The sequence below is a fragment of the Bufo gargarizans genome, chromosome 2 (assembly GCF_014858855.1).
Source record: "Bufo gargarizans isolate SCDJY-AF-19 chromosome 2, ASM1485885v1, whole genome shotgun sequence".
Classification (NCBI taxonomy): domain Eukaryota; kingdom Metazoa; phylum Chordata; class Amphibia; order Anura; family Bufonidae; genus Bufo; species Bufo gargarizans.
This window is the reverse complement of record NC_058081.1, coordinates 153,702,208-153,726,834: the sequence shown is the minus strand read 5'-3', so window position 1 is coordinate 153,726,834 and position 24,627 is coordinate 153,702,208. Positions and strand designations below refer to the sequence as shown.

The 24,627-nt window shown below is 45.5% G+C and overlaps 2 protein-coding genes across 2 annotated transcripts in view; one reads left to right on the top strand and one right to left on the bottom strand.

Annotated features, from left to right (window-relative positions):
• The window catches only part of FAM227B (family with sequence similarity 227 member B), a 529,618-nt gene extending 509,263 nt beyond the window's left edge, over positions 1–20,355 (bottom strand). The window contains exon 1 of the mRNA XM_044279615.1: positions 20,298–20,355. The gene's annotated coding sequence lies outside the window, so the exon portion shown is untranslated. The remainder of the gene's footprint in view (positions 1–20,297) is intronic.
• A 222-nt stretch (positions 20,356–20,577) lies between these two features.
• The window catches only part of DTWD1 (DTW domain containing 1), a 28,301-nt gene continuing 24,251 nt past the window's right edge, over positions 20,578–24,627 (top strand). The window contains exons 1-2 of the mRNA XM_044279614.1: positions 20,578–20,716; positions 24,375–24,594. Of these exons, the coding sequence (XP_044135549.1) occupies positions 24,397–24,594 (198 nt within the window). The 5' untranslated portion in view covers positions 20,578–20,716; positions 24,375–24,396. The remainder of the gene's footprint in view (positions 20,717–24,374; positions 24,595–24,627) is intronic.

Below are 24,627 nucleotides of genomic sequence, written 5' to 3'. Positions count from 1 at the left end.
ATAGTTGCACTCCGCGGAAGACAGTTTCCGGGAGTAAAACCCACAAGGAAGCAGAGGACCCTCTGGTGTTCTACGCTGAGACAGGAGGGCGCCTACTCCCGTCTCAGACGCGTCCACCTCGAGGACAAAAGGCAACCCAGGGTTGGGATGCGACAGAATCGGAGCCGACACAAAGGCGGACTTTAGAGCCTCAAAAGCTCGGATGGCCTCGAGCGGCCAGACCTGAGGATTACTGCCCTTCCTGGTCAGATCCGTGAGAGGCTTGGCTAGCATGGAAAAGTCCCTGATGAACTTCCGATAATAATTGGCGAAGCCCAAAAAGCGCTGCAGGGCACGAAGACCACTGGGCTGGGGCCACTGTAAGACAGCCGAAACCTTCTCAGGATCCATGGAGAACCCCTCAGCGGAAATGATGTAACCTAAGAAGGTTACCTGGGATCGGTGAAATTCGCATTTCTCAAGCTTACCGAACAGCTTGTTCTCTCGTAAGCGTTGCAACACTCGTCTGACATCCAGAATGTGGGCCTCCATGGATGCAGAATATACCAAGATGTCATCCAAATAGACCACCACACACTGCTGCAACAGGTCACGGAAAACATCGTTGATGAATTCCTGGAAGACTGCGGGCGCATTGCACAACCCAAAGGGCATAACCAAGGATTCATAATGACCGGTCCTGGTGTTAAACGCGGTCTTCCACTCATCGCCCGCCTTGATCCTTACCAGGTTATATGCCGCCCTCAGGTCGAGTTTGGTAAAGACCGTGGCCCCTTTGAGGCGATCGAACAGCTCGGAAATCAAGGGTATCGGGTAAGCGTTCTTGATCGTGATGCGATTGAGACCCCTGTAATCGATGCAAGGCCTCAACTCGCCGCCCTTCTTTTTCACAAAGAAAAATCCAGCCCCTGCCGGGGACGAGGATTTGCGAATGTGTCCGCGTGAAAGCGCCTCCCTCACGTACTCCTCCATGGCCTCATTCTCCGCTACCGACAGTGGATAGACTTTGCCACGAGGAGGAACGGCACCGGATTGTAACTCTATGGCACAATCGTATGGGCGGTGCGGAGGTAGGGCAACCGCGCGCACCTTATCGAATACATCCCGGTACTCTTCGTATTCAGGAGGCAACAGAGAGTCCGAGGAAGTACACAGCAACTTGACAGGCCCATGGATGCAACTAGCCCCACACTGCGGTGACCACGAGAGGATCTCGACCGATCTCCAATCGAAAGTCGGATTATGCTTCTGGAGCCAGGGGTACCCCAAGACCACCGAGTAGTGTGGAGACGAAATAACCTGGAGACAGACCGACTCTCTGTGAACGGCACCAATGGCTATCCCCACTGGAAGGGTCTCATGAGTCACGTGTGGCGGCAGAAGGGGTCTGCCGTCTATCGCCTCAAGAGCCAGTGGGGAACCTCGAGGCTGCAGAGGAATGGAATTGGCGGCAACGAACACTCTATCAATGAACAAACCACCAGCACCAGAGTCCACCAACGCCTGGGTCGTCACCGAGCCCCCGACCCAGGAGAGGACAACCGTGATCAGTGGTTTGTCAACACGGGAAACCGGGGACGAGGAGACTCCACCCAAGATCTGCCCCCGACAGGACCTCAGGTGCGAGCGTTCTCCCGGACGGTTCGGACATGCCAACCGAACATGCCCACCGAGACCACAGTACATGCATCGGCCCTCGCGTCTCCGGAGTACCCTCTCCCCCTCGGACAGGCGAGCAAACCCCCGCTGCATGGGTTCACCCCCAGACAAGTCATCCCCAGGAGGCGTGGGAGGAGAGGGAGGCACGGGTGGGACAGCAAACGTAGGCGCCAATCTGTTAGGAGACCTCCGCAGGCTCTCCTTAAAGGAAGGTCTCTCCCTGAGTCTGGTGTCAATCAAAATCAGGAAAGAAATAAGAGACTCGAGCTCCACTGGTAGGTCCTTAGCTGCAACCTCATCCTTCAAGGCATCCGAGAGACCATGAGAGAAAGCAGCGACCAGAGCCTCATTATTCCAGCCCACCTCTGCTGCCAGGGTACGAAACTCAATGGCGTATTCAGCTACGGATCGTGAACCCTGTCTGATGGACATAAGGAGCTTCGCAGCAGAGGCAGCACGAGCCGGCACATCGAATACCTTCCGAAGAGAAGCAACAAAACCGGAAAACTCGGCAACCACCGGATTGTTGTTCTCCCATAAAGGGCTGGCCCAGGCCAAGGCCTTGTCCGAGAGCAGCGAGATCAAGAAGCCCACCTTTGATCTCTCAGTAGGAAAGGCATGTGGCAGCAACTCGAAATAAATGCCCACCTGGTTAAGGAAACCTCGGCACTGAGTTGGCTCTCCCCCAAAGCGCTGTGGAAGGGGGGCAGAACCGGTCATACCCCGAGACACCGCAGGCGCAGCAACAGGTGTCGGGGTAGACTCTGGCGCAACAACCGGAGCGGCAGTAGGAGCGGGCCCAGGAGCGACAACCGACCCATCGGCAACGGAATCTTATCCGCAGCCAGGTGGCGGACCGGTGTTTTGCGGATCCGCAAAACCCTGCGGACATGTGAATAGAGCCCATGATCACCCCATATAAACTCCCTGATCACCCCCCTGTCATTGATCACCGCCCTGTCATTGATCACCCCCCTGTCAGGCTCCGTTCAGACGTCCGTATGATTTTTACGGATCCACGGATACATGGATCGGATCCGCAAAAAGCATACGGACGTCTGAATGGAGCCTTACAGGGGGGTGATCAATGACAGGCGGGTGATCACCCATATACACTCCCTGATCACCCCCTGTCATTGATCACCCCCCTGTCATTGATCACCCCCCTGTCATTGATCACCCCCCTGTAAGGCTCCATTCAGACGTCCGCATGATTTTTACGGATCCATGGATACATGAATCGGATCTGCAAAACACATGCGGACGTCTGAATGGAGCCTTACAGGGGGTGATCAATGACAGGGGGTGATCAGGGTAATCACCCCCCTGTCACTGATCACCCCCCCTGTAAGGCTCCATTCAGACGTCCGCATGCGTTTTGTGGATCCAATCCATGTATCCATGGATCTGTAAAAAATCATGCGGATGTCTGAATGGAGCCTTACAGGGGGGGTGATCAGTGACAGGGGGGTGATCACCCTGATTACCCTGATCACCCCCTGTCATTGATAACCCCCCTGTAAGGCTCCATTCAGACGTCCGCATGCGTTTTGTGGATCCGATCCATGTATCCATGGATCCGTAAAAAATCATGCGGATGTCTGAATGGAGCCTTACAGGGGGGGTGATCAGTGACAGGGGGGTGATCACCCTGATTACCCTGATCACCCCCTGTCATTGATAACCCCCCTGTAAGGCTCCATTCAGACGTCCGCATGCGTTCTGTGGATCTGATCCATGTATCCATGGATCCGTAAAAAATCATGCGGATGTCTGAATGGAGCCTTACAGGGGGGGTGATCAGTGACAGGGGGGTGATCACCCTGATTACCCTGATCACCCCCTGTCATTGATAACCCCCCTGTAAGGCTCCATTCAGACGTCCGCATGCGTTCTGTGGATCCGATACATGTATCCATGGATCCGTAAAAAATCATGCGGATGTCTGAATGGAGCCTTACAGGGGGGGTGATCAATGACAGGGGGGTGATCAGGGAGTCTATATGGGTGATCACCCCCCTGTCATTGATCACCCCCCCCCCCCCCCCCCCTGGTAAGGCTCCATTCAGACATTTTTTTTGGCACAAGTTAGCGGAAATTTTTTGTTTGTTTTTGTTTTTTCTTACTAAGTCTCATATTCCACTAACTTGTGTCAAAAAATAAAATCTCACATGGACGCACCATACCCCTCACGGAATCCAAATGCGTAAACATTTTTAGACATTTATATTCCAGACTTCTTCTCACGCTTTAGGGCCCCTAAAAAGCCAGGGCAGTATAAATACCCCACATGTGACCCCATTTCGGAAAGAAGACACCCCAAGGTATTCCGTGAGGGGCATATTGAGTCCATGAAAGATTGAAATTTTTGTCCTAAGTTAGCGGAAAGTGAGACTTTGTGAGAAAAAAACAAAAAAAAAAATCTATATCCGCTAACTTATGCAAAAAAAAAAAAAATTCTAGGAACTCGCCATGCCCCTCATTGAATACCTTGGGGTGTCTTCTTTCCAAAGTGGGGTCACATGTGGGGTATTTATACTGCCCTGGCTTTTTAGGGGCCCGAAAGTGTGAGAAGTCTGGGATCCAAATGTCTAAAAATGCCCTCCTAGAAGGAATTTGGGCCCCTTTGCGCATCTAGGCTGCAAAAAAGTGTCACACATGTGGTATCGCCGTACTCAGGAGAAGGTGTGGAATGTGTTTTGGGGTGTCATTTTACATATACCCATGCTGGGTGAGAAAAATATCTTGGTCAAATGCCAACTTTGTATAAAAAAATGGGAAAAGTTGTCTTTTGCCAAGATATTTCTCTCACCCAGCATGGGTATATGTAAAATGACACCCCAAAACACATTGCCCAACTTCTCCTGAGTACGGCGATACCACATGTGTGACACTTTTTTGCAGCCAAGGTGGGCAAAGGGGCACATATTCCAAAGTGCACCTTTCGGATTTCGCAGGCCATTTTTTACACATTTTGATTGCAAGGTACTTCTTACACATTTGGGCTCCTAAATTGCCAGGGCAGTATAACTACGCCACAAGTGACCCCATTTTGGAAAGAAGACACCCCAAGGTATTCCGTGAGGGGCACGGCGAGTTCCTAGAATTTTTTATTTTTTGTCACAAGTTAGCGGAAAATGATGATTTTTCTTTTTTTTTCTTTTTTCCTTACAAAGTCTCATATTCCACTAACTTGCGACAAAAAATAAAAAATTCTAGGAACTCGCCATGCCCCTCACGGAATACCTTGGGGTGTCTTCTTTCCAAAATGGCGTCACTTGTGGCGTAGTTATACTGCCCTGGCAATTTAGGGGCCCAAATGTGTGAGAAGAACTTTGCAATCAAAATGTGTAAAAAATGCCCTGCAAAATCCGAAAGATGCACTTTGGAATATGTGCCCCTTTGCCCACCTTGGCAGCAAAAAAGTGTGACACATCTGGTATCGCCGTACTCAGGAGAAGTTGGGGAATGTGTTTTGGGGTGTCATTTTACATATACCCATGCTGGGTGAGAAAAATATCTTGGTCAAATGCCAACTTTGTATAAAAAAATGGGAAAAGTTGTCTTTTGCCAAGATATTTCTCTCACCCAGCATGGGTATATGTAAAATGACACCCCAAAACACATTCCCCAACTTCTCCTGAGTACGGCGATACCAGATGTGTGACACTTTTTTGATGCCAAGGTGGGCAAAGGGGCACATATTCCAAAGTGCACCTTTCGGATTTCACCGGTCATTTTTTTACAGATTTTGATTGCAAAGTACTTCTCACACATTTGGGCCCCTAAATTGCCAGGGCAGTATAACTACGCCACAAGTGACCCCATTTTGGAAAGAAGACACCCCAAGGTATTCCGTGAGGGGCATGGCGAGTTCCTAGAATTTTTTATTTTTTGTCGCAAGTTAGTGGAATATGAGACTTTGTAAGGAAAAAAGAGAGAAAAAAAAAATCATCATTTTCCGCTAACTTGTGACAAAAAATAAAAAATTCTAGGAACTCGCCATGCCCCTCACGGAATACCTTGGGGTGTCTTCTTTCCAAAATGGGGTCACTTGTGGCGTAGTTATACTGCCCTGGCAATTTAGGGGCCCAAATGTGTGAGAAGTACCTTGCAATCAAAATGTGTAAAAAATGGCCTGCAAAATCTGAAAGGTGCACTTTGGAATATGTGCCCCTTTGCCCACCTTGGCAGCAAAAAAGTGTGACACATCTGGTATCGCCGTACTCAGGAGAAGTTGGGGAATGTGTTTTGGGGTGCCATTTTACATATAACCATGCTGGATGAGAGAAATATCTTGGCAAAAGACAACTTTTCCCATTTTTTTATACAAAGTTGGCATTTGACCAAGATATTTTTCTCACCCAGCATGGGTATATGTAAAATGACACCCCAAAACACATTCCCCAACTTCTCCTGAGTACGGCGATACCAGATGTGTGACACTTTTTTGCTGCCAAGGTGGGCAAAGGGGCACATATTCCAAAGTGCACCTTTTGGATTTCACCGGTCATTTTTTACACATTTTGATTGCAAAGTTCTTCTCACACATTTGGGCCCCTAAATTGCCAGGGCAGTATAACTACGCCACAAGTGACCCCATTTTGGAAAGAAGACACCCCAAGGTATTCCGTGAGGGGCATGGCGAGTTCCTAGAATTTTTTATTTTTTGTCGCAAGTTAGTGGAATATGAGACTTTGTAAGAAAAAAAATAAAATAAAAAATCATCATCATTTTCCGCTAACTTGTGACAAAAAATAAAAAGTTCTATGAACTCACTATGCCCATCAGCGAATACCTTAGGGTGTCTACTTTCCGAAATGGGGTCATTTGTGGGGGGTTTCTACTGTTTGGGCATTGTAGAACCTCAGGAATCATGACAGGTGCTCAGAAAGTCAGAGCTGTTTCAAAAAGCGGAAATTCACATTTTTGTACCATAGTTTGTAAATGCTATAACTTTTACCCAAACCATATTTTTTTGCCCAAACATTTTTTTTTTTATCAAAGACATGTAGAACAATAAATTTGGCGAAAAATTTATATATGGATGTCGTTTTTTTTGCAAAATTTTACAGCTGAAAGTGAAAAATGTCATTTTTTTGCAAAAAAATCGTTACATTTTGATTAATAACAAAAAAAGTAAAAATGTCAGCAGCAATAAAATACCACCAAATGAAAGCTCCATTAGTGAGAAGAAAAGGAGGTAAAATTCATTTGGGTGGTAAGTTGCATGACCGAGCGATAAACGGTGAAAGGAGTGTAGTGCCGAAGTGTAAAAAGTGCTCTGGTCATGAAGGGGGTTTCACCTAGCGGGGCTGAAGTGGTTAACTACAGTCAGGTCTATAAATATTGGGACATAGACACAATTCTAACATTTTTGGCTCTATACACCACCACAATAGATTTGAAATGAAACGAACAAGATGTGCTTTAATTGCAGACTGTCAGCTTTAATTTGAGGGTATTTACATCCAAATCCGGTGAACGGTGTAGGAATTACAACAGTTTGCATATGTGCCTCCCACTTAAGGGACCAAAAGTAATGGGACAATTGGCTTCTCAGCTGTTCCATGGCCAGGCGTGTGTTATTCCCTCATTATCCCAATTACAATGAGCAGATAAAAGGTCCAGAGTTCATTTCAAGTGTGCTATTTGCATTTGGAATCTGTTGCTGTCAACTCTCAAGATGAGATCCAAAGAGCTGTCACTATCAGTGAAGCAAGCCATCATTAGGCTGAAAAAACAAAACAAACCCATCAGAGAGATAGCAAAAACATTAGGCGCGGCCAAAACAACTGGAACATTCTTAAAAAGAAGAAACGCACCGGTGAGATCAGCAACACCAAAAGACAACGATCAATAGAAGACTTCACCAGAGTGAATACAGAGGGTTCACCACAAGATGTAAACCATTAGTGAGCCTCAAAAACAGGAAGGTCAGATTAGAGTTTGCCAAACGACATCTAAAAAAGCCTTCACAGTTCTAGAACAACATCCTATGGACAGATGAGACAAAGATCAAGTTGTACCAGAGTGATGGGAAGAGAAGAGTTTGGAGAAGGAAAGGAACTGCTCATGATCCTAAGCATACCACCTCATCAATGAAGCATGGTGGTGGTAGTGTCATGGCTTGGGCATGTATGGCTGCCAATGGAACTGGTTCAAAAGTGTTTCGGGCAATATTATCTGCTCATATTCAGCCAAATACTTCAGAACTCATTGGACGGTGGTTCACAGTGCAGATGGACAATGACCCAAAGCATACTGCAAAAGCAACCAAAGAGTTTTTTAAGGGAAAGAAGTGGAATGTTATGCAATGGCCAAGTCAATCACCTGACCTGAATCCGATTGAGCATGCTTTTCACTTGCTAAAGACAAAATTGAAGGGAAAATGCCCCAAGAACAAGCAGGAGCTGAAGACAGTTGCAGTAGAGGCCTGGCAGAGCTTCACCATGAAACCCAGCGTCTGGTGATGTCTATGCATTCCAGACTTCAGGCTGTAATTGACTGCAAAGGATTTGCAACCAAGTATTAAAAAGTGAAAGTTTGATTTATGAGTATTATTCTGTCCCATTACTTTTGGTCCCTTAACAAGTGGGAGGCACATATGCAAACTGTTGTAATTCCTACACCATTCACCTGATTTGGATGTAAATACCCTCAAATTAAAGCTGACAGTCTGCAGTTAAAACACATCTTGTTTGTTTCATTTCAAATCCATTGTGGTGGTGTATAGAGCCAAAAATGTTAGAATTGTGTCAATGTCCCAAAATTTATGGACCTGACTGTATATTCGGGTCTATTGGGTGTCCAATGTGAATAATAACTGAACTAAAGTGGCCTAAATAGGAGGAAATGCTCAAAAACCCCAAACACTGTAGCATGTTTATAACCGGGGGAGCAATTCCTCCGCATGTGATCCGTTGCTAATGGCAATCCCCAGCAACAATGCATACAATGGAGGATGTCGGCAGCGGAACATATGCACCACAATGGCATCCTACACATTTATGTCCAACTTGAATGTCAGAATTTTTAGGACAAAATACTGCTGTATGCAGTGGTATTGTGTCCTCTTTTCGTCCCGAACGTCTTAGCCAAAAATCATTTATACTCTCTGGTTCAAACCCCCTCTGCTCCGATCCTCCCTGCTGCTTCAGCAAATGACTGGCCCCAGGTATATTGGCTCACCAACGCTGCAGTCATGTAAAGCAGAGAGGATGGTGAGGCATGGCTGGAGCAGGAGGGTTTAAACTTTTTGGCCCCTTGCAGATGAGCGTGAGCGGATTAGGTCCGGATGCGTAAATGTGTTCAGTAAAAATGCGCAATTACACAAGCAAGGGCATTCAGCTTTGCATGCGATCGCATTCAGTTTTTATCACACGGATGAAATGCGATTTCATGCGTTTTGCACGCGCGTGATAAAAAACTGAATGTTTACAAACAACATCTCTTAGCAACCATCCATGAAAAACTTTATCAGGCAGCCCCATTCACTTCTATGGGGCCAGCGTTGCGCGAAAAATCGCAGCATTTAGAACATGCTGCGATTTTCACGCAATGCACAAGTGATGCGTGAAAACCAACGCTCATGTAAACAGCCCCATTGAAATGAATGGGTCTGGATTATGTGCAGGCACAATGCGTTCGCATCACGCATTGCACCCGCGCGGAATAGTCACTCATGTGAAAGGAGCCTTAGGGCTCTTTCACACAAGCGTGTCTCTTACGGGAATCACGCTCAATGTGAGAGAGAAATCATGCGTTCTGGACTTAGGAAGCGCACGTCCTTATCATTATAGGTAATGCTCTGTGCCTCTGCCTGACCTTTCTTTTATAAAATTAGGCCTCATGCACAAAGCCATGGCTATATTGCGGGCACTGGCCGTGTGCGCCCTACATCAAAGATGCAGACCCATTCACTTAAATGGGTCTGCAATCCGGGAGATGCAGTGTGGAACTGAAGCCCACAGAAGCACTACAGAGTGCTTCAAGTTGAATGGTTCCCAGCCGCCACACAGATGTTGCCCGTGCATTGGGAACCACAATTTGCAAAAAATACCGCATGATTCCATTACAGAAAGGTCAGACAAACACACACAGCATTATCAATCATGATTATGTTGTGCGCTTCCGTAGTCCAGAACGCAAGATCCCTCTCTCACAGGAAGCACGATTCCCGCAAGAGACACTCGCTTGTGTGAAAAAGCACTTATCTTTTTAACACCTTTTATTTTAAATTTTTTTTTTTACTCAGACTTCTTTACCACTTCATACCAGGCCCATTTGAGTCAATATAGTTCACCTTTATTTATAAAAAAAATAATAATACAAAAGTTACAGTTTTTTATTTTTTTTAATCATTATTTTCTAAATTTGAATCTCTCTGCTTTTAACCCCTTCAGGACCTTGGACAAGAATGCTCGTCCTAACTTGCAGGTACTTAACGCACTAGGACGAGCATTCTCGTCCTGGGGTTAATACGCTGCCCCACAACTGCTGCCGCAATCAGCAGCAAGGGCCCGGCTGATACTGACAGCCGGGCCCCTGCTGTATCTGCCAGCATCGGTGAAAACACAGATGCCAGCAGATTAACCCCCTGTATGCCGCTGTCACGCTGACCGCAGCATACAGGGGGTTTGCGGCAGCTTGTACATCCCCATCGGGTCCCCGTGCTGCGGTGACGGGGAACCAAGGGTTGCTATGGCAGCCCCGATGACTTGAACAGGCAACAGAAATGCCAGCTACGGAAGCCCAGGAGATCCAGCCCCAGGGCTGGGTCTCCTGGGCAACTGTTAGCGTCTTACAGGGTAATACACTGACAGTTCAATACAGCACAATACAAATGTATTGTGCTGTACTGAAACAGGGATCAGACCCTGTCCCATAGTGGGCCAAAAGATAAAGTGAAAAAAGAAGTTAAAAAAAGTTTTACAAAAAAAGAATTAAAAGTTTTAAAGGGATTCTGTCACCTCCCCTCAGCCAAAAAACGATTTAAAAGCAGCCATGCAGCACAGCTTACCTGGATTAGGCTGTGCTCTTTTATCTTGAAATCCGTCCAGCAGTTACTGCAAAAAACGACTTTGATCGATATGTAAATGTGTCCTGAAGGTGCCCAGAGGGGCGTTTTTTTCTTCTTAGTGAGCCCAGTACCGCCCCTCTTTCAGTGCCCAGCCCGCCTTCCTTGTACTTTCTAACCGCCGCCCCCAGCCTGCCACAGCCTCTCCTCCCTCTCCTCCCCCTCCCTCACGGCCGAACGAACTCTCGCACAGGCGCAGTACCCACTGAGGGCTGCGCCTGTGCGATCATCAGGAGACTGAGGGCGGAAGCTTCATCCTCGTCACTGGGCATGCGCCGAGCCCAGTGACGTCCGATGCTCGCTCTTCCCTGCTGACTGAGGGAAGAGCTAACATCGGACGTCACTGGGCTCGGCGCATGCCCAGTGACGAAGATGAAGCTGCCGCCCTCAGTCTCCTGATGATCGCACAGGCGCAGCCCTCAGTGGGTACTGCGCCTGTGCGAGACTTCGTTCGGCGTGAGGGAGGGGGAGGAGAGGGAGGAGAGGCTGTGGCAGGCTGGGGGCGGCGGTTAGAAAGTACAAGGAAGGCGGGCTGGGCACTGAAAGAGGGGCGGTACTGGGCTCACTAAGAAGAAAAAAATGCCCCTCTGGGCACCTTCAGGACACATTTACATATCGATCAAAGTCGTTTTTTGCAGTAACTGCTGGACGGATTTCAAGATAAAAGAGCACAGCTTAATCCAGGTAAGCTGTGCTGCATGGCTGCTTTTAAATCGTTTTTTGGCTGAGGGGAGGTGACAGAATCCCTTTAAGTAAAAAAAAACTATTGTCATATTCTACAAATAAAGTAAAAAAAATTGTCAAAAATAGGGGATAAAAGAAATTCAGACATATTAGGTATCGCCGCGTCCATATCGACCGGCTCTATAAACATACCACATCACCTAACCCCTCAGATGAACACCGTAAAAAAAAAAAAAAAAAAAAAGAACTGTGCTAAATAAACAATTTTTTTGTCACCTTACACCACTAAAAGTACAACACCAAGCGATCAAAAAGGCGTATGCCCGCCAAAATAGTACCAATCTAATTGTCACCTAATACCGCAAAAAAAGAGCCCCTACCTAAGACAATCGCCCAAAAAATTTAAAAACTATGGCTCAGAATATGGAGACACTAAAACATTATTTTTTTAGTTCTAAAAATACTGTTATTGTGTAAAACTTAATTAAATAAAAAAAGTATACATATTAGGTATCGCCACATCCGTAATAACATGCTCTATAAAAAAATAAATAAAAATCACATGACCTAACCCCTCAGGTGAACACAGTAAAAAAAAAATAAGTTTTGGGTCACATTACATCACAAAAAGTGTAATAGCAAGCGAAAAGTCATACGCACCCCAAAATAGTGCAATCAAAGCATCATCTCATCCCGCAAAAATCATACCCTACCTAAGATAATCGCCCAAAAACTAATAAAAAAACTATGGCTCTCAGATTATGGAGATACTAAAACATGATTTTTTTGTTTCAAAAATGAAATCATTGTGTAAAACTTACATAAAAAAATAAAGTAAAAAAATTTGACATATTAGGTATTGCAGAGTCCGTAAGAACCTGCTCTATAAAAATATCACATGATCTAACCTGTCAGATGAATGTTGCAAATAAATAAATAAAAAAAACTATTTTTTGTTACCTTGCCTCACAAAAAGTGCAATATAGAGCAACCAAAAATCATATGTACCCTAAAATGGTACCAACAAAACCTTACCCCGTAGTTTCAAAAATAGGCTCACTTTTTGGGAGTTTCTACCCTAGGGGTGCATCAGGGGGGCTTCATATGGGACATGGTGTAAAAAAAACTAAAAAACTGTCCAACAAAATCTGCCTTCCAAAAACCGTTACGGCAGGGCGCAGAAGGAACGGCATGCCATGTGCCTGTAAAGCAGTTTACGACCATATATGGGGCGTTTCTGTAAACTACAGAATCAGGGCCATAAATATTGAGTTGTGTTTTTTTTCGCCCTATAAGACGCACTCCCCCCCCTCCCCCCTAAAAGTGGGAGGAAAATGGGGCGAAGGCTGCCATTTTTACACTGATACACTGCCGACCGCAAGCTGCACAGCGCGGCTGGCGTGTGTATCAGCGAGGAGGAAGGAGGGGCTGGGGGCCGGCCTTTAGTTTTGTAATGGCAGCGGGGCCCGGTGCAGTCACTGTATTCTATTGCACTGGGCCCCGCTTACTGTACTAATGGTATCTACTGTAACTGCAGGCAGGCAATGGTTAACTATAGATATATGTTCGATACAGAACTGAGCAGCCTGTACTTACGATCATAGCAGGCTGGAGGCAGGAGGTTGGGCGGGCGGGCACTGGCAGCGTAACTTCCTACGTCACGTGCCTGCTCCGCCTACTTTATGAATGAAGCAGACGGCGCAGGCACGTGACATAGGAAGTTACGCTGCCAGTGCCCACCCGCCCAGCCTGCTATGTTTGTTAAGTACAGGCTGCTCAGTGCTGGATCGAACATATCTATAGTTAACCATACCATTAGTACAGTGAATGGGGCCAGGTGCAATGGAATACAATGACTGCACTGGGCCCCCGCTGCCATTTAAAAACTAGTGTAGATGCCAGCCCCCACCCCCTGAATTGAGGGTCATTCACAGTGGCTGACACTGTTATGGGGGGGATCTGTGGATGTCAAATAGCATAAGATGCTATTTATCTGTCATCCACAGATCCCCCCATAGCAGTGTCATGCAATCCACAGATGCCCCCATAACAGTTCCATCCACAGACGCCCCCATAACAGTGTCAGCTACAGACCCCCATAACAGTGTCAGCTACAGACCCCCATAACAGTGTCAGCTACAGACCCCCATAACAGTGTCAGCTACAGACCCCCATAACAGTGTCAGCTACAGACCCCCATAACAGTGTCAGCTACAGACCCCCATAACAGTGTCAGCTACAGACCCCCATAACAGTGCCATCCACAGACCCCATAATTAGGAGACTATAAAAACTCAGCAGTGTGAGCAGCACAGCCTTTTTAAATCCAGAGGGAAAACAAACCAGGCTGGTGTAGTGAGCGGCATTTATATTTATTTATATAAGGAGATCTATAACACGAGTTTGACCGCGACGCGTGGTTGATTTAAGTGTGGTTGCGTAAGTGTGTGACTTAAGATTAAGTGACTTTAGATTCAGGGACTTCAGTGGGGGACTGTAATTAGCCAGTTTCTTAGTACTACATTATATTGTATTTTTCGCTTTTGTGGTGTAATCCCCATTTAGCATGTGTTGCACAATTTACAACGCAGTCCAGTGCACATCTTGCATGATGTATGCAGTCCTGGAACAGGAGTTCAAGGGTGCATATCTTTGTTCAAGATATGAGCAAATTACCCATTTGGAATCGCAAAACGAGTCTCTAAATGGGCAAGTTGCAACACTGAGAGGCATTGACAATTTGCAAAAGAGTTTGCTTCTCACCGAGCAAGCACTCTTTGGGGTAGATGAGGGGGAGGGTGACAGAGAGGAGGCTGAGGAAAGTGAGGTAGCTAGCTGGGTAACAGTTAGAAAGCGGGGTAGAGGGAAGAGTGCCAGGGAGGCTAGCCCTGATCTGACACACCCCAACAAGTTTGCACGTTTGGCAGATGAGGGGGATGTCAGTCCAGGGATGGCACTGCCACAGCCAGACACTTCCTGTGCCAGTCAGGGGACTGTCAGCTCCGGTAAGCAGGGGACCAGGAGAGCAGGGCAGGCCAGACAGGTGCTGGTAGTGGGAGACTCAATTATTAGGGGAACAGATAGGGAAATCTGTCACAAAGACCGTGATCGCCGAACAGTGTGCTGTCTTCCTGGCGCTAGAGTTCGACACATCGCGGATCGGGTTGACAGATTACTGGGAGGGGCTGGAGAAGATCCAGCGGTCATGGTCCATATCAGAACCAATGACAAAGTTAGGGGTAGGTGGAGAGTCCTTAAAAATGATTTCAGGGATTTAGGTCAAAAGTTAAGGGCAAGGACCTCAAAGGTAGTATTTTCCTAAATACTACCTGTACCACGGGCCACACAAGAAAGGCAGCGGGAGATTAGGGAGATTAACAAGTGGCTCAAGAACTGGTGTAGGAAGGAGGGGTTTGGGTTCCTGGAGGACTGGGCCGACTTCTCTATCGGCTACAGGCTCTATCGTAGGGACGGGCTGCATCTCAATGGGGAAGGGGCAGCTGTGTTGGGGAAGAAGATGGCTAGAAGGTTGGAGGAGTGTTTAAACTAGGGACTGGGGGGGATGGTAATTATGTTATAGGATGGGAAGATAGTGCAAATAGAGACCGGGGGCAAGGTAGTGAGACTGGGGGAGGAATGGAAGGAGGGACTAGAACAGTTCAGAAGGAAAGGTGTAGGGTAAAAAATATACATAAACCTCTCAAATGTATGTATACTAATGCCAGAAGCCTGACTAATAAAACTGGTGAACTGGAATTAGTGATGTGTGAGGAGGACTATGATAGTGGGAATACTCAGACATGGCTGGATGATAGCTATGACTGGGCGGTTAATGTACAGGGTTACAGTCTGTTTAGAAAGGATTGTCAAAACCAGGAGAGGGGAGGGGTCTGCCTGTATGTAAAGTCCTGTCTAAAGTCCACACTCCGTGAAGATATAAGTGAGGGACATGAACATGTGGAGTCACTGTGGGTAGAGATACAAGGCGCGAGAAACAATAATAAATTACTAATAGGAGTTTACTATAAACCACCTAATATACCAGAGTCCACAGAAAATCTACTACTAAACGAGATAGACGAGGCGGCAAATCATAATGAGGTGGTTATTATGGGGGACTTCAACTACCCAGATATAGACTGGGAAACTGAAACTTGTATATCTCATAAAGGAAACAGGTTCTTGGCAATAACCAAAGACAATTACCTCTCCCAACTGGTTCAGGACCCGACTAGAGGGACGGCCATACTGGACTTAGTATTAACCAATAGGCCTGACAGAACAACAGACGTGCAGGTTGGGGGACACCTGGGAAATAGTGACCACAAAGTAATAACCTTCCAATTATCATTCAAAAGAGCGTTTCTACAGGAAGGAACAAAAATAGCAAACTTCAAAAAAGCTACATTTAGCCAACTAAGAGAGGCCATAGGCCTAACTAACTGGGACAAAGTCCTCAAAAATAATAATACAGCCACAAAATGGGATATCTTTAAAAGCATCCTAAATAAAAGGTTAAGGAACAAAAAGAAACCAATGTGGATAAACAGAACTGTAAAGAAAGCAATAAATGACAAAAAGAAAGCATATAAAACACTAAAACAGGAAGGTAGCACGGAAGCACTGAAAAACTATAAGGAAAAAAATAGAACATGTAAACAACAAATAAAAGCGGCCAAACTAGAGACCGAGAGATTAATTGCCAAAGAGAGTAAAACTAACCCTAAAATATTCTTCAATTATATAAATGTTAAAAAGTATAAATCTGAAGGTGTCAGCCCTCTCCAGAGTAATGAGGGGGGAGTCGCAGAGAACGACGAGGAGAAAGCAAAGCTGTTAAATATTTTTTTTCTCCAATGTAAACTGTCAGATGACATGCAGAATGTTGAAATAAATTCCCCATTAAAAGTGTCCTGTCTGACCCAGGAAGAAGTACAACAGCGACTTAAAAAGATTAAAATAGACAAATCGCCAGGACCGGATGGCATACACCCCCGTATCCTAAGGGAATTAAGTAATGTCATAGCCAGACCCTTATTTCTGATATTTGCAGATTCTATATTGACAGGGAATGTCCCACAGGATTGGCGAATGGCAAATGTGGTGCCAATATTCAAAAAGGGTTCAAAAACAGATCCTGGAAACTATAGGCCGGTAAGTTTAACATCTGTTGTGGGTAAACTGTTTGAAGGTTTTCTGAGAGATGCTATGTTAGAGCATCTCAACGGAAATAAGCAAATAACGCCATATCAGCATGGCTTCGTGAGGGATCGGTCATGTCAAACTAATTTAATCAGTTTCTATGAGGAGGTAAGTTCTAGACTTGACAGCGGCGAATCAATGGATGTCGTGTATCTGGACTTCTCCAAAGCATTTGATACTGTACCGCATAAAAGGTTAGTATATAAAATGAGAATGCTCGGACTGGGAGAAAACGTCTGTAAGTGGGTAAGTAACTGGCTCAAATGATAGAAAACAGAGGGTGGTTATTAATAGTAAATACTCAGATTGGGTCACTGTCACTAGTGGAGTACCTATGGGGTCTGTATTGGGCCCTATTCTCTTCAATATATTTATTAATGATCTTGTAGAAGGCTTGCATAGTAAAATATCAATTTTCGCAGATGACACTAAACTGTGTAAAGTAATTAACACTGAAGAGGACAGTATACTATTACAGAGGGATCTGGATCGATTGGAGGCTTGGGCAGATAAGTGGCAGATGAGGTTTAACACTGACAAATGTAAAGTTATGCACATGGGAAGAAATAATGCAAGTCACCCGTACATACTAAATGGTAAAACACTCGGTAACACTGACATGGAAAAGGATCTAGGAATTTTAATAAACAGCAAACTAAGCTGCAAAAAACAGTGTCAGGCGGCTGCTGCCAAGGCCAATAAGATAATGGGTTGCATCAAAAGGGGCATAGATGCCCGTGATGAAAACATAGTCCTACCACTTTACAAATCGCTAGTCAGACCACACATGGAGTACTGTGTACAGTTTTGGGCTCCTGTAAACAAGGCAGGCATAGCAGAGCTGTAGAGGGTCCAGAGGAGGGCAACTAAAGTAATAACTGGAATGGGGCAACTACAGTACCCTGAAAGATTAGCAAAATTAGGGTTATTCACTTTAGAAAAAAGACGACTGAGAGGAGATCTAATTAATATGTATAAATATATCAGGGGACAGTACAGAGATCTATCACATCAGCTATTTATCCCCAGGACTGTGACGAGGGGACATCCTCTGCATCTGGAGGAAGGAAGGTTTGTACACAAACATAGAAGAGGATTCTTTACGGTAAGAGCAGTGAGACTATGGAACTCTCTGCCTGAGGAGGTGGTGATGGTGAGTACAATAAAGGAATTCAAGAGGGGCCTGGATGTATTTCTGGAGTGTAATAATATTACAGGCTATAGCTACTAGAGAGGGGTCGTTGATCCATGGAGTTATTCTGATCGCCTGATTGGAGTCGGGAAGGAATTTTTTATTCCCCTAAAGTGAGGAAAATTGGCTTCTACCTCACAGGGTTTTTTTGCCTTCCTCTGGATCAACTTGCAGGATGACAGGCCGAACTGGATGGACAAATGTCTTTTTTCGGCCTTATGTACTATGTTACATAACGGTGCCATCCACAGACCCTCAGAACAGTGCCATCCACAGACCCCCATAATAGTGTCATTCACAGGCTACCATTAGTTCAAAGCCCACCAAAAGCACACCTTTTGGTTAAAATGTATTTTTTCTTATTTTCCTCCTCAAAAACCTACGGTAACTGGGAAAAAAATAGATTCAAATGGAAAATCTGCCAAAAAAAAGTGAAATTTTGAAATGTTATCTATTTCCCATGAATTCTTGTGGAACACCTAAAGGGTTAACAAAGTTTATAAAATCAGTTTTGAATACCTTCAGGGGTGTAGTTTGTAAAACGTGGTCATTTTTGGGTGGTTTCTATTATGTAAGCCTCACAAAGTGACTTCAGACCTGAACTGGTCCTGAAAAAGTGGGTTTGGGAAATTTTCAGAAAAATTTCAAGATTTGCTTCTAAACTTCTAAGCCTTCTAACGTCCCCAAAAAATAAAATGGCATTCACAAAATGATCCAAACATGAAGTAGACATATGGGAAATGTAAAGTAATAACTATTTTTGGAAGAATTATTATAAAAGGTAGAGAAATAGAAATTTGCAAACTTTTCCACGTTTTTGGTAAACTTGGAATTGTTTTATAAATAAAAAATTATTTTTTTGACTCAATTTTACCAGTGTCATGAAGTAAAATATGTGACGAGAAAACATTCTCAGAATGGCCTGGATAAGTAAAATCGTTTTAAAGTTATCACCACATAAAGTGACACTGGTCAGATTTGCTAAAAATGGCCTGGTCCTTAAAGAGGACCTTTCACCAGAATAAAACTTCTAAAGTAACTATACAGGCATGTAGAGCGGCGCCCAGGGACCCCCCTGCACTTACTGTTATACCTGGGCGCCGCTCCGTTCTCCCGTAATTGCCTCCGGTATCTTTACAGTTAGGCTCCACCCAGGGGAACCTGCCGACGTCTCATTCTCCCATGCTGTAGCGCTGGCCAATCGCAGCGCTCAGCTCATAGCCTGAGAGGCTTTTTTCTCTCTCAGGCTATGAGCTGAGCGCTGTGATTGGCCAGCGCTACAGCATGGGAGAATGAGCCAACAGCAGGTTCCCCTTTGTGGAGCCTAACTATGAAGATACCGGAGGACATAACGGGAGAACGGAGCGGCGCCCAGGTATAACAGTAAGTGCAGGGGGGTCCCTGGGCGCCACTCTACATGTCTGTATAGTCAGTTTAGAAGTTTTATTCTGGTAAAAGGTCCTCTTTAAGGGGTTAAGACAGATAGTGATAACTCATAAAATACTCATTAATTAACATTCCCCATATGTCTACTTTATTATGGCATCATTTTAGTAATGTAATTTCATTTTTTTTAGGACGTTAGGTTTAAAATTTTAGAAGTAATTTTTAAATAAACTTCCAAAATCTATTCTTTTAAAGGGCTTCTGTCACCCCATTAAACAGTTTTTTTTTTTTTCTTTACTAATAATCCCTACACTGCGATCTCATCATACATAAGCTAATTCATGATTTTCGTTCAGTAGAATTTGTTAAAAATCGATTTTTGAAATATGTAAATTACCTTGCTACCAGCAAGTAGGGCGGCTACTTGCTGGTAGCAGCCGCATCCTCCGATGGTAATGACGCCCCCTCTGCTTGTTGATTGACAGGGCCAGCGGACGGGATCTTGCTCTGCTGGCCCTGCCTGTTTTGATTCAATATCTGGCGCCTGCGCCGCGGCCGTACCTCTCTTCAATCTGCGCAGGCGCTCTGAGAGGCGGCCACTCGCTCGGCCGCTCCATCCTCAATGCGCCTGCGCCGATGACGTCACATCTACACCCGGCGCAGGCGCATTGAGGAGCCCTTTAAGGACCAGTTCAGTTCTGAAGTCATTTTGAGGATCTCACATAATAGAAACCACCCACAAATACCCCACACGGGTGAGTGAATGTAGCCTTAGCTGTATAGAAGCTGCCAAGTCACGGGCGAGTTGTGTGTCGCACGCAAAGTACATTAAAGTCAATGGAGTAAAATCGAGGGCGACTTGCGTCCTGTGACACAAAATCCATCAGGCCTGGATTTTTGGTGACTGTGGTGTCACAGCATGTTGCACTGTGCCAATTATTAGGTGCAATATCACAACGGTTCACCTCACCATCACAGACAACACTAGTGTATGGAAGAAGACATGAAGTAAAAGGGGTGAAATAGGGAGAGAAATGTGTCCAGCAGGTTGTGAGCTCAGCCAAAAGTAATATACTGTACACAATAAAAACGTACATTACTAAACGCACGCGGAGCACTCACCGGTGCCTTCCTCAGAATCCTCAGAGCCGGCACTGACCGCTGTGTTTATGGTTGCCACAGGCAACCGTATCCTCCATTCATTGGAGTAACGTTAAACTCCGTCCCCGGCACACCAGACAGACTGCACACCTCCTGCAGCTCTGGCTTACCGGGCTTGTAAACTATTATTTATATGTTTTATGAAATTATCACCGCGTGCGGTACTGAATGACGTCACACGGCACGCCGCCGGAGTCTACCCGCTCAGGCCCCTCCCACAAGGCCATGCGGCCTCTTCCTGTGAAGCTGTGGCCTCCCAGGGCTTAGGACGTGCGGTACCGTGATGTGTGTGTACAGGAGCCGCGCTTAGGACGCACTGCGCTGACGCAGCTTGCGACTATTTAGGACGTCAGGTAACCATGCATGGTGGTCGTGCGGTATATGTGGACGGAGGCGGCTCTCACTGGGCGCAGCTGTGTATTGTGCAGGAATACAATAGTGTGCAATTCACAAGGACGCCGTGCTCCACTCCATAGCATGGCGCCACTGCAGTGCTCAGGGCCCATCTGCTGTCATGTGTTCAGCATTTCCTTAGTATTGAGCAGGTGATAGAATTAGGCCAGGTCTACACAACATATAGGGCACATGTCATGCAGCAATTTTTATAATGATAGTTTGCGACGGTCGCTGAAAAATCCATTTCAAATGTGTTGCAGTCACAGCATGTCGCAGTGCGACACCATAGACTATCATAAAAATTGTTGTGCGACAAAATGTCATCGTGTAAGGCCGAATGCACATGGCCTTGAGCGGTCCGTGGTATCCCGGCCTGGCACCCTGCTGAGAGCAGAAGCGCACGGCATCATTGGTTGCTATGACGCTGTGCGTTTAAAGCCGCCTCTGCACTACAGTAATACTCGTATAGATCATACCAGTGTATTACTGTAGTGCAGCGGCGGTATGAAGCGCACAGCGTCATAGCAACCAATGACGCCGTGCGCTCCTGCTCTCAGCGGGATACCACGGACCGCTCACGGCCGTGTGCATTCGGCCTTAGGTGGGCCCTGAGGACTGGAGGCGAGGAACGCTGCCCTCTACAGGACAGGTGCAGAAGGATAGATAGATAGACATTCGTGCTGAAAGCGTTTTTCATATGTTGTAGAGCTGGTCTTAGGCTTGGCCTCATGATAGGTTTTGCAAAATCCGCTGCTACGTTTTTGTTTTTTTCTAGTTCAGTGCTGCGACATGCTCCGGATTTACCCCCATTGAATTGTTTTGTAGGGCTTCTGTCAGCAGATTTGTACCTATGACACTGGCTGACCCGTTACATGTGCACTTGGCAGCTGAAGGCATCTGTGTTGGTCCCATGTTCATATGAGCCGCATTGCTGAGAAAAATGTCTTAATATATGCAAATGAGCCTCTAGGCGTAAGGGGGCGTTGCCATTACACCTAAAGTCTTAGATCTTTCTGCCACTCCTGCACAATCTTCACTTTGATTGACAGGTCCAAGCAGTGAAAACATCATCACTCCTGTCTGGCCCTGTCAATCAAAGGGGAGAGGGCTCGGTAGTTGAAGAGAGAGCTGAGCCTCTAGATGTAACGGCAACACCCTCATTGCTCCTAGAGGCTCATTTGCATATATTAAAACATTTTTCTCGCATGGGACCAACACAGATGTCTTCAGTAGTGTTGAGCGAACTTGTGTTTTAAGTTCGGCGTCTAAAGTTTGAGTTCAGGTTATCGAAGTATCACATTATGGATTCTAAATTCCGTTATGGTCCGTGGTAGCGATAACCCGAACTTTAGACGCCGAACTTAAAACACAAGTTCGCTCAACACTAGTCTTCAGCTGCCAAGAGCACATGTAACAGGTCAGTCAGTTTTATGGGTACAAGAGGACCTGTCACCACTCCTGACATTCCTGTTGCAGTAGCTTCATTCATTCCCCACGTAACAACAATTCTGGAGCCTCTATTCTTATGTCTCTATGTTGTGTCATTCCTTTATTATTTGCACTAGAACAGGGTGCACAACCTGCGGCCCTTAATACCATTCTATGTGGCCCCCAACCATCTGATAACATGTATGTCTATGTCTTGTGGCTGCTCACATGTATTTCTCCCATTGGATGGGAGCCCTGGAAATGTAACTTGCATGTTTAAAATACCATAAATATAGTATTTCTGTTGTTAATAGCCCCTAAATGTTATTTTTAAGCACTGGACCTTGGTTTAGTCTGACAATGTGGCCCCCACCAAGAAAATGTTGTGCACCCCTGCACTAGAAGTTATGAATGAATTCCAGAGGGGAGGTGTCAGACTGTGCAAGTACACACCCCCAACTGGTTACCACCCTCTGTACCCTTACTGAAGGCTAATAGCAATTCATTCATAACTTCTAGTAGAAATAACAGAGGAATGGGACAACATACAGACATAAGAATAGAGGCTCAAGAATTGTTAGTACGTGGGTAATGCAGGTAGTTATTATAACAGGCATGTTAGGAGTGGTGAAATGTTCTCTTTAGGCTTTTTCAGTATTTTGCGGTCTGCAAAAAAATACGAATGACGTCCATGTGCATTCCGTATTTTGCGGAACAGAACAGCTGGCCCCTGATAGAACAGTACTATCCTTGTCCATTATGCGGACAATAATAGGACATGTTCTGTCTTTGAACGAAACGGAAAGCATACGGAATGGAAACGGAAAAATTAACGTTCGTGTGCAAGAGACCTTAAAGGGCTTCTGTCACCCCCCAACCCCCAATTTTCCGTTTTTGACTTATGGAATTTGCTTACATTAACAAATATAATAAGTCAAAAACTGAAAATTGGGGGTGACAGAAGCCCTTTAAGCTGTGAATAGACATCCACCGGCTTCCAGCCACTGCACCAAGAAAGGACATATCCATTCTTGGCGAGATCACAACTTTAAACCACCAGCTGCTCCGACGCTGTGTAAATGGGGCCTTAAGCTTTGTGTTTTGAAGTGCTTTTCAAACTAAAAATCCAAGTCAAAACCACAGTGGCCAAATGTTACATAAATGTCAATGAAAAAAATCCCTTGCCTCCAGCGTTTGGAAACCACAGCCTGTGTGTCCCGCATGTTATCCAAAAGCACAACATGATATCAGAATTATAAGTTATACTACAAGAGGAAATTGAATTGGATTTTATTTAAAATCCTTTTGACAGCAGTGCAACACCTGAGCGCTGTATGTCTGTGCCACAGAAGGCGTCCTCTGAGAATTCAAACTGCGTTTTTAGTGTCCATCAGAGGTGCACGATGGATGACTTTGTCTGATGACTGAGGGCCTGTGAAGTCAGATGCTGGCAGCATATGCCAAATCTACACTGCAGACCTAGGGCTATGTTACACCAACAGATTATCTGACCAATATCTGTCCAATCAGACCAATAGTTGGTGTGTCTAACAAAAGATGTGTCTGTCAGATAATCTGTTGGTGTAATACAGCCCTAAGCCTGCAGTGTTGATTTGGCATATGCTGCCATATTCACACGGTCAGTTATTGTGAACTAAAACCAGGTGTGGTTAAAAAATGCGGAACAGGAGCAAATCTCCCATTATATCTTATGTCTGTGCAGCCTCCACTTCTTGTTTTAGCTGACTGGTGAAAATCACTGATCAAACACTGACATATCAATTAGGCCTTAGTGGGAATGCTCTCTGGTAGAGTTCTGTGGGGCCCCACCTGTGTATGCCTCTGATGTCGGTACTGTTTTATGCGGCAATAAGCATTGCTTTTAGGATAAGGCCAAATGGGGCATTACTGATGTGGGCACCTTGCAGTTGCGCATAATGCTGTGGGGCCACCTCAGCAGAGCAGCATCCAGGCCAGGAAATAACGCTCACACATGACGGAGCGTGTTTCCTGAAATGAATATGCTCGACTGACACTAACCTAATAGTCTCCCATTCCCAAAGTGGGCAACAATTTTGTTAAAGATTTTTGCTGCCCACCAAAAATTCCAAGTACAGTACAATGCAAGTAAATAGGCTTTTAGCTGCGGGGCACATTGCTAATAATCTTAGCCTGTTCTTGTTCCAGACCAAAAGTATTTATCTGCATAATGTCGAGTAACAAACAAGACACATCAGGAAACAACCTCTGGGAGAAATTGAAACTCTCATCTCAAGTAGTACTTGAAACTGCACAGAAGAAAGGGAGATCGAAATGCCCAAAGTGTAATGGTTCCAGAATGTTTTACTGCTATACTTGTTACGTGCCAGTAGAGAGTGTGCCAACAGGTGACTTCCCAACCGTGAAGGTAAGTAGTATGCATCTCCCTTCTATTAGGCTA